Source organism: Montipora foliosa, chromosome 11, assembly GCF_036669935.1.
Source record: "Montipora foliosa isolate CH-2021 chromosome 11, ASM3666993v2, whole genome shotgun sequence".
Classification (NCBI taxonomy): Eukaryota; Metazoa; Cnidaria; class Anthozoa; order Scleractinia; family Acroporidae; genus Montipora; species Montipora foliosa.
Genome location: NC_090879.1, coordinates 43,934,656 through 43,944,655, shown reverse-complemented (window position 1 = coordinate 43,944,655; position 10,000 = coordinate 43,934,656). Strand labels below are relative to the sequence as shown.

General features: G+C 41.2%; 1 protein-coding gene across 1 annotated transcript in view; it reads left to right on the top strand.

Moving 5' to 3' along the window:
* The window catches only part of LOC137974657 (serotransferrin-like), a 35,808-nt gene that overhangs the window by 18,965 nt on the left and 6,843 nt on the right, over positions 1-10,000 (top strand). The window contains exons 3-4 of the mRNA XM_068821578.1: positions 6,448-6,729; positions 7,192-7,410. Of these exons, the coding sequence (XP_068677679.1) occupies positions 6,448-6,729; positions 7,192-7,410 (501 nt within the window). The remainder of the gene's footprint in view (positions 1-6,447; positions 6,730-7,191; positions 7,411-10,000) is intronic.

Sequence of the window (10,000 nt, the reverse complement as noted above, 5' to 3'; positions counted from 1 at the left end):
ACGCAATAATTCAAAAGTTGAACGAGACCTAAATGTACACTGTACTGGAAATTGAAGTTTGACTGGAATTCCATTTGTCACCATGCACAGAGGGATTATGCGAGACTAAGGGTGCTTACCATTTGGCCAAATAATCGGGATGGAATGATCGTTGCATAAAGGTAAGCGATTTTCCGAATTTAATGACCAACCGGATGAGAATGGCGCTTACCGTTTACTACACAGCATTCCATCCCGCATATTTTACTCGATCTTGTGAGAAAGGGCCTGGAAACGGAAGGATTCTCACAAATGGCAAGAGCATTTCGCGAATTCCGTTGCGAACGGAAAAAGAGGAGTACCTCTGGAGGTTGTCCACAATTTCCGAAAAGATTTTCCGGAAAATTGCCTTTCCATTTGACCTCAAACCGAAATTTCCGGATTTTTTGGCTAAATGGTAAGCACCCTAAGATAACATCTCTCCTGTCCCTTTAGAGCACCACCCAAGAACTTGGTTTGCATGTAGTCATACTGCACTGTAGTATAAAGCTATGACTTTTGTACACATAGAAAGGTTAGTGCTATCGAGAATTGACTATTCTAGCTCAGTATTTCATCTGTTGCCGTTATACCAGCAACGTTTTCGGAATACATGCGCATGCTTTGTTCTGAGGAGGTTTCCAGACAAGAGGATCTACATGGCTAGCCTGAACGGGCAACCGATTAGTCAAAGAATGGATTTAAAAATTAGAACTTTCACACAAGGCATTAAACAATAGCTTGTTCCCACAGTTGTTAACACTTTCATTGCACAGTGTCGACGCATATAATTTAAGATCTTCTTCTGCACCCGTACTCACTCTTCCTCGAGAATCGGGAACTTTTCAGCATATGGCAGCTGCAGTATTTACATCTGTAACAAACTCCCAGCTGCCATGAGATAAGAAAAATATTCCGCGTAAGGCTTATGTACAGATGTAAAGTAAAAACGTGTGAAAAGCGAAAGAATGTGGGGGGTAAAATGCATGAGATAAATAATAAGGTACAAATATCAATAAAACGTAAGGTATGATGTAATGGGCGAGTGTCAAAGTACAAAGAGTCTATAGATATGTTAAAATAGTTGTTAGAATAAAAGGTCCGCGAATTCGCTGCATTCCTCTCGGGAGTTGAGGGTAGGTTTGTCGTTTCGTATGTAAAACGCTTCGAACAGTCGTAGATTTGCGGGGTCGTTTTCTAGTACAATGGTTTTGATTTCGATGCCTTTGTAGACTTTGTTTGGGCACTTTGAAATGTGTTTCTTCACGGAGGACTTGTCATTTTTCAGGTGTTCTCTTACACGTTCGTGGATAAAGCGTGTAGTGCTCCCGATGTAGTGTTGGTTGCAGTTGTTGCACTTGATTTGGTAAACAGCGTTGCGTAATAAGCACAATTTGGTGCTGGAGATAGGGCAGTTGGCCCTTGTGCATGTCTGTTCTGTGTTGTTGTGAGAGAGAGCTCGTCTGAGAGTGGTGACTTGTGCGCGACCCGTACTGGTAAACCCTCTTTTCTGAAAATGTTAGTGGTTCTGTAGTTGAGACGTTCGGAGATATATATGGCATCTTCAGGTACGACCATTCTGTGTTGAGAGGTCGCGGGTTGAGAGGTTCTGGGAGTGCATCGTTTGGTCTATAGTACCTTCAGGATACCCGTTAAGACGGAGGACGTTGTCAAACATGTTTTGATGCTTTGCGGCTGTCGTTTTTGTAGAGCATTTATCTTCGATACGTTTCCGCTCATTACGAATGAAGTTGATCTTCGACTTTTCAGGTTGAGTTCTGATTGGTGGTGAAGGAATAGTGGTTTCTTTGCTGTTTTCTTTCGCCATCTTTGGAGATGGTGGCTTTGAAATCAAGTAGTGATAGTGAGAGGCCATTGGGTGTTATTTCTGGTTTTTCGATTTCAAACTTCAATTTAGGGTGCAGATTGTTCATTGTATAGTGGAATTGGTCTGCCATTTCCTCACCAGTTGTCTGGAGATAAATGTCGTCAACATATCTCCTATAAGAGGTTATAGATAAGTGTGAAGAGAGGCCAATGGTTTCTAGTCTGTCCACGAATAGGATGGCCAGAATGCCTGAGATGTTAGCACCCATAGGTAGGCCTTCTTTTTGGCGGAAAACTTGACCATTGAAGGAGAAGTACATGTTGTTTAGTGTGACTTTCAGAAGGTCTATTATGTCTTGTTTGGCAAGGTGGAGTATTGGCATGTGAATTCTGTCAGTGGCGTTGGTAATGGCTTCTTGTATGGGTATTGAAGTGTACAAGGATACCACATCGAGGCTGCATGGATATGGTAGCGTTTTTGTTGGTGGTGAAATCGCCGGCTTGGATGCACTTATGAGTTCGAGGCTGTTTTCTAGATGTGCTGGAACGTCTTTCAGCATTGGTTTAAGGGCGTTGCACTGGGTTGGTCCATTGGAGTTAGATGCAATGGGTTGTATTTTAATAACTGGACCAGTCTTGTGGGTCTTGGTAAGGTGGTAGAACCTGGGGAGATCGGTGTTTGCGGCGATGGAGCTCTTCCGGACAAAAGGGAGGAACCCGTTCTGTAGGCTGGTTTTTTTCCAAGTTGAGTTGATTTTGTTCTCGACTGTTTTGGCCGACATGCGGGGTACCTTTTGGTAGGTGTTGGAGCAGCTGAGGTGAGCTAGGGCTACTTGTTTGTACGCGTCTTGCTGTATTACGCAGAATTCTGTGCCTTATCACTGGGGAGGCAGATGTAGTTCTTCTCTTTGAGTTCTTTGATTACTTTCTTGTCTGCGTGGCTGAAGTTCGACCACTTCCTTTGGGGTTTTAGTTCTTTAAGGGCGGCTTGGAGTTTGTGGTGGATCCTCTGGAGCTTTCTTTCAAGTTCGTCTTTGATTCAGGTTTGTAGATGTGTCAGGACTGTGGATAGGTGAGGAAGTCTGACGGTTGAAAGTTTGATTCTCGAAAGTGTTTCCATCGTATTTGGTTGGCTAGTCAATAGAATGCTATATTGATCCCCGTGATCGTGTGTTCGCGTATGCCAGGGGAGAGGCTGAACTTTGGGGCCTTTAGATAGAGGTTGATTTCTTGGGCGTTGGGGTTACCACTGAGGTCGGTGACCAAATTGGGTTTGTTTGTGGTGACGTTGTCTGAGGGACTTGTCACTCTCAGCATTTCTAGGAATTAAGGACATCGTTATTATTGTAGTTTTATTTAATTGATGTTTTACAGGTGAAGAGCCATTTTGTATTGACGGAGATACTGCAGATAACCATCATTGTCATTGTCATTGTCATTATGACGACAGGGTGATATTCAAATAGTCTCAAGAAATCTTCTACTATTGATCTCAGACGTCCTTTCAAATGATTTTTTTTTCACTCCGCTTCACGGACCGTTGAGCTCGTTCTGCGGTTTGAAAAAATGCCGATCACGTGATAAGAAATTCTTTCTCGAGGGCGGCAAAAGATCAACTGACGCCAAATGAAATTTGAACCGTTGCCAATTGAGTCACATCTTAAAATCCGGAATTTAACACAAAATCTCAAGACGGATTTCCTTATATGTCAGGGAAGCATTCAAAGAACAAAATCCCCGGCAAAATCAAGATTTTTTGTTCGATTGACAATCCGAAAGGCCCCCCTCCCTATAAAGCTGACAGACGCCTATTAAAATAAAGGTAGTGTTTTCAAGGTGCAAACATATTTTTCATGCAAGAAGCAGGCCTAGTATACTTGGCCTGGAAAATATCCTATCTCTTACCAATGAAAATAAGTCGTTCTATGAGACAAGAGATGAAAGGGAAAAAGTTGAATACCAGAAGTTTATTTAATGAAATTTACCACAGCGTTGTTTAACTTATAATAATCAGATAATAGAATTTGAAATTAATTGCATTGCATATTTTTCCCAGCGTATCAATAATACGTTATCGAAACTAAGGCAGTAACAAAGTTAAATATTTATTGAACAGTAATAACCTTGTGTTTCTCACAAGAAAACTGGCAGTAGAAACGCAAGGCAGGGATGGCACTAGGATTTTTCAATCTGGGTCCTGGGACCCCGCATGTTCGGCCAAATTGGGGTCCCAAGCATTTGTTGGGGGTCCCAAAATCTTGGTGACCCTCTGCAAGAAAAAGAGTATGTTTTAAATTGTGAGAAAAAGAGAGTAACCAACTTGGAATTAATATTGACGCATATGCATATGCATAGGACCGGCCGACAAAGGCTTTTTCTAGAGCCGTTACATTCATTCCTGGACAAGAACTCTGTTAATGAAAGAGCACCCTTCCCAAGGGTTTATGCATCACTGGTTTCCTCCCTTAGGAGCACGAACAGTGACGTCTTTTGCTATATATTTGCATTCAGTGACTTGCAGAGTACATTCCTCTGAAGAAGACCGCAGAAGGCGGTCGAAATTTAGTTTTAAACCTTTTAGATGTTTTAAACCCCCTTCTTAGAACTTTAATTATGAGCACAGATCGCTCCAACAGTTTTACAAACAACAGAATATATTGACAAATCAAAGCAAGTTGTGTGAGTTATTTAAGTCAGTGCCTTGCGTCCTGGGACGCATTAAAGTTTCGATGATGCATTTTTTGGATTTTATTTGTGTAAAAATGCACGATTTCTGCGTTAACGCGATCCCTGCAAGGCAACTGGTATTTTACACAGGAATATCATTACTTCAAGTGGCGCAGTGGTGAGAGCACTCGCCTCCCACCGATGTGGCCCGGGTTCGATTGCCAGACTCGGCGTCATATGTGGGTTGAGTTTGTTGGTTGTCTTCTCTGCTCCGAGCGGTTTTCTCCGGGTACTCCGGTTTCCTCTCTCCTCAAACACCAACATTTGACCTGATTTGCGTTCATTGTTAATGTCCCCAATTAGTGCTCCAGCGCTAGAACAACTACACACTTAAATAAAGTTACTTCCACTTTCCTTTTACTTTCTTTCCCTTTGTATTAAGTCCAGGGTCTCCGAAGATAAAGAGGTAAAGAGATCATCCTCAGCACCAATACAGGGATCGTGATCACTGTAGATAGACTGGAAATACCTGCTGAAGGCCTTAGCGCGTGCATGATCGTCGGTTAGGACGTCAGATCCATAGTAAAGTTTATCAGTTATAGGCTTCCTCTTATTCCTAAAAGAAAAGAAAGACCAAAACATTTTGCTGTTAGAATGAACATCATTAGTGATATCGTTTAGGTATTGTTTTCTCTCTGGTCGAACCCACATCTTGATGGCAACATCAGCAGAAATTTTTGCTTCGTGCTGGATTCCCCAATAACTTGCATGCAATTAATTTCAGTTTGTTTCCCAGCCAGTGTGGTTGACTGGGCTTGCTGGGAAGATACCTCTGTGTGTCAACCAACAGCCACATCACCTTGGGGTACCAAGGTTGCGTCAGCCAATGTGGAACACTGAGAAATGCCTTGTCCATTTTGATCTTCTGTAAGCGTAATTATACTAAGTCCCATGCTAAAAGGTGAAAAAGTGTGAAATCTTTGTGAGACCAGGAGCTGGAGAGAGCATCCACGAATTGTCTCGAGGTCTGGTTTGGATGCCACGTAACGGGCCACCAAGAGGTCAATAATTTATTGATGACTTTCCATAGAGCTTGGCAATGTGATAAAAATTGTCTCCATGAAAGTCCGCTCTATATCATCATTGAATTCTCGAGGTTCCTTGTCTGTATCAACATTCCCTTTACCTCGGGTAATGAAGTGGCTGATCCCCACAAGTTTCTAGCAATACGGTGTACACCAGGTTCAAATCTCGCTTGCAATCTCTTTGCACCTGAAAGGGTGTGAGTTTTTCTTTCCTTATTTCAGATAAATTAGTCTACGTCTAAGAAAAGGAAAAAAATGAAACCATATAGAATTGTTTATTGCACTTCTTTCACTTAGGCAGTTCTTTTTTTTATTCAACCAATACACAGTATATTTGGCTGAAGCAATTTCAAAGTAAAGGAAGAGTGTCAACTTGTAGCACTTGTCAACACTACCCTGTACGTTTTAATTTAAAAGTTAACTCGCATTTTTTCGAGTTGATCTCGCTGTTTTCTGTTAATTGCATCTTAACTTTGTTCTTTGTTTGAAAAGAAAGGTACGATATTCAGCCCATTTTGTACAATGACGGTTTTTGGTTTTACTAGTGATATCACTTTCTGTATTTATAGAGAAAACTACAGCAGTTACTCAACAAAGCTGAAACTTCTTTTGACTTGACCAAGAGCCGTCAAGGCTTTGCAGCTATTGGAACAGTCACTCAGTGAGTTTGTTTCAAAAAACTTACAAGTATTTTAGCCAAACTCACGGCCCGAATCCATACCCCCCCAATAAAATAAAACAATCTTCTTATCCTGTAATACTCCCCACACCTAACTAACTAGCCGGCCATAGTGACGGCTACCCGTAGCTTCTTGTTTCAGTATTATCATTATTTTATCTTTGCACCCAGGTAAGGATTATGACTTGGTTCCTGTGGTTGGTGAGGACTACTATGATCTGCCTGGTCTTGAGGGTGCTAGCTATAAAGCTGTGGCAGTTGTAAAGAAGAGCAACAAAGATATAACATTCACGAAATTGAAGGGAAAGAAGTCTTGTCACACAGGTGCTGGCAGAACGGCTGGATGGAACGTTCCAGTTGGTACCTTGCTGCGATTGAAAATTATGCGACAGGACGAGAGTTGCAATGCTTATTCGTCTGCTGGCAAGTTTTTCCACAAAAGCTGCGTACCAAGTAAGTTAGACAAACTAACTTTTACTTTCTCGTTGTCCAACAGTAGTGGGAACTTTTTGCCTTTGATCTTTTGCTTAACAGCTTGACATCTCCTTGTGGACATAGCATTGCTTTTCTTGACAGAAACTCTCAGCACTTACACATACAGTAAAAATAAAAATAATTTCAGTACTCCTCAGCAACACAGTTTTTCTTTACCTGATACCTAAAATAAAACGTAATTGCTTACAGAAGCATAATTTAGAATTAAATAAGGAAACTGCGAAAGCACCAGAACAATAAATCTCATGCTGCTGCATTCAAGATTTGGTTGTTCCCGTATTTGCTGTCCAGTTTCTCTATTCTGTGGTTTTTTTTCCATGTGAATTCTCTTTTGTTTTCTTTATTTGATTTTATATATTGGTTCATCCAGTGGCACTTTCATATTTCTTTCATTCCTTTGTTTTTGACGTAAAAACCCAGATATCTATAACAAGTATTCCAATGCCTCGGCGAACCTCTGCGATCTCTGTCCAGACGAATGCAGGACCACAAACGGGACCTACTCTGGTTATAGCGGTGCTTTCAGGTGTATGGATGCTAATAATGGCGATGTGGCATTTATCAAGCACACAACTCTGAAAGATAACGATGCAGACCTCAAACTGTTCGAGTATCTGTGTAAAGATGGAAGTCGAAAAGGTAAAAAAGAAGCCTCCTAAAGCTAGGTTGTATATGTGTTTTTGGTTAACAAAAACCATGGCCACTTTCATTGGTTTGTCTTAATGTGTTTTCAAAAACAGTGGGTGAAATAAACCTACAGTCTTTGTGGTTCCAATAAGGGACCTTAAAGGCGCCCGCCAACGACGAAACATTGTTGCGGAAACATTGATTCCCGAAATGTTTTCTCGGCGCGCAAACGAGGAACCATTTGCGGAGGAAGCAAATTTTGCTTCCGCAACAAATGTTTCCTGGGGCCGCAAACGGGGAAACATTTGATTCCGAAACAATTCCTCGCGTGCGGGCGCCTAAGATCTACGACGGCAACGGTGGCGAAACGCTACAAATCAGTAATTATTTGATTGGCTAATAGTGAGAAAATAATCGAGCTGCACGTGCAGCGCGCATTTTAGGTCATATTTTTACGGCACTCTGCAAAACAAAGACGTTTATTATCTGTTCTTACCTTTTAAATCGCTGGTACCAGTTGCACGAGGTGAACGAGATGTAATAAAATAGTGCAAAGTTATATTTTGAAGTGACGTTTTTGTCTACGTCGCGGTCGTAGATCTTAAGGTCCCTATTAGGTACTGAGAACCAACGAAAAGCGTCGTCTACTTCCCTCCGAGACGTCGGCTACTTTTCCCTTAAATTGAAAAAAATTAAAGATAGATTCTTTCCTATATAAGATTAAAAGTCATTTTGACAATGACGACATAGACTGCGAACAGTCTCTCTTTTGCGGTGACATGTCGCTTCAAAATGGCTGAAACTTCGGGTCGCAAATACCGCGGGCGTTTGTTCGAGCGAAAAGAGAGACTGCAATGGTTTCATATTGCGTTTTGGAACCCCAGTGACAGATTGACAGCTCTCGTCATCCTACCTGCCATGCCCATTTGGAAAATGTTCTCGCGGGAATCAATGAGCTTTTTTTGCCGATAATTGCCAACGAGCAAGCCGAGCGAAGACGCGAGGCTTGCGAGGCGGCCAGAATAAAGCCGCGCGAAGTAGTGGAGCAGGCAGAAAAATTCTCGATCGTTGACTGAAAAGTGTAATGTAAGGCTGCGTAGTGTAATGTAAGGTCCCTTGGGGATTATAATAGGGACCAATGAAAGCACGTGTTTTGATGTGTGATGTCATTAGACAAACTTGCATGATGTCCGCGACTATGTTGATGATCTTGTGTTCGGAGGTGAGTGAAAACACATTTTTTCCCATTTCCCTGACCATTGTGTTGTGTACAGTTGCTTTGAGTGTTCTTTAATATTTATTTTCGAACCATCGTGTTCTGTATTGAGTGAACGAGCTGAAAACTAAACCGGTGTACGTATTCTTATCGGCCGCTGTTGTCAATTTCGGATTTTATCCCACGAGTAAAGCGGTTTGTTTTTCGTTTTGTAACCTTTGAGTCGTGAACAATTTAATTTAATTTTCAAAGAAAATATGTTGTCTGCAAAATACACAGTTAAACGTACCAGATTTGACTTGTACTTGCAAAATAATAACAAGTGAAATAACATTCATGTGTGAATGTGTGAGAGAGTTTGATTCCCCGTTACATGTTCCACACTGAAAAGTCTGAAAACGCTTTGGCGATTTTTTTACATGGCACTGATTTTAATTAACTTCATTATTGTATATTCCTGTTAAAAGTACGGACGTTCAAAAATTACAGCAATACTTTCCATATTTTTGCAAAACACCTTGACATTTACATTGTTGTTGGAGATACAAAGTATGCAATTTCTATTATTGTATTATTGTTACAGTCAAAACAGCTCAAGCGTTCCTCCGATCGACGAGCGGATTAATGAGTTGATTATTGAAAATTTGATTTCAGGAATCATCTCAACAATCTGGTTGTCGGATGAATGATGCAAAATTCACATCAAGCCTCGGGTCAAAACTGGAATTTTGATTGGATTATTGCTCGCTTCCGGTGCCAGGCCGGCGTGAGAATTTGACAGGTGTACCAATTTTTGCATAATCCGCCAAGGTCTTAACAAGCGTGATTTGCCTTTATTTTAAAATTCATTTCTCTATCCAGTCTTTAATTCAAAAACATAGTTTCTCAAGTCTTAGGATACTAGTAAGATTACAGAATGGTAATGTTGCTAGAGTGAAATGACGGTTCTTTGGAAGATTATGCAAATCAGTAAACCTGTGAAATATAATAAATATTGCTGGCTTCCGGTGCCAGGCCGGCGTGGGAATTTCACAGGTTTACTGATTTGCATAATCTTCCAAAGTACCGTCATTTCACTCTAGCAACATTACCTAGGGGCGGATCTAGCATTTTTTGAAAATGGGGACCGAACAAGAATACTAATCAGCGCGCGTTAGCGCGCCTCAGTAGCGCCTTAGGCGCTACTTTCTAGGGGGGTCTGGGGGTATGTCCCCCCAGAAAATTTTGAAAAATTGGGTACTCTTACATGCAATCTGGTGCAATGTGGAAAGTAAAATATCAGGATTCTATATTGAATAAAATTATAAGTTGTGGTTATAATGATGCATGGTTTGTGACTCTTCGCTCAAAAGTCACAACAGCCTTGGAAAAAACGAATGAAGTGTC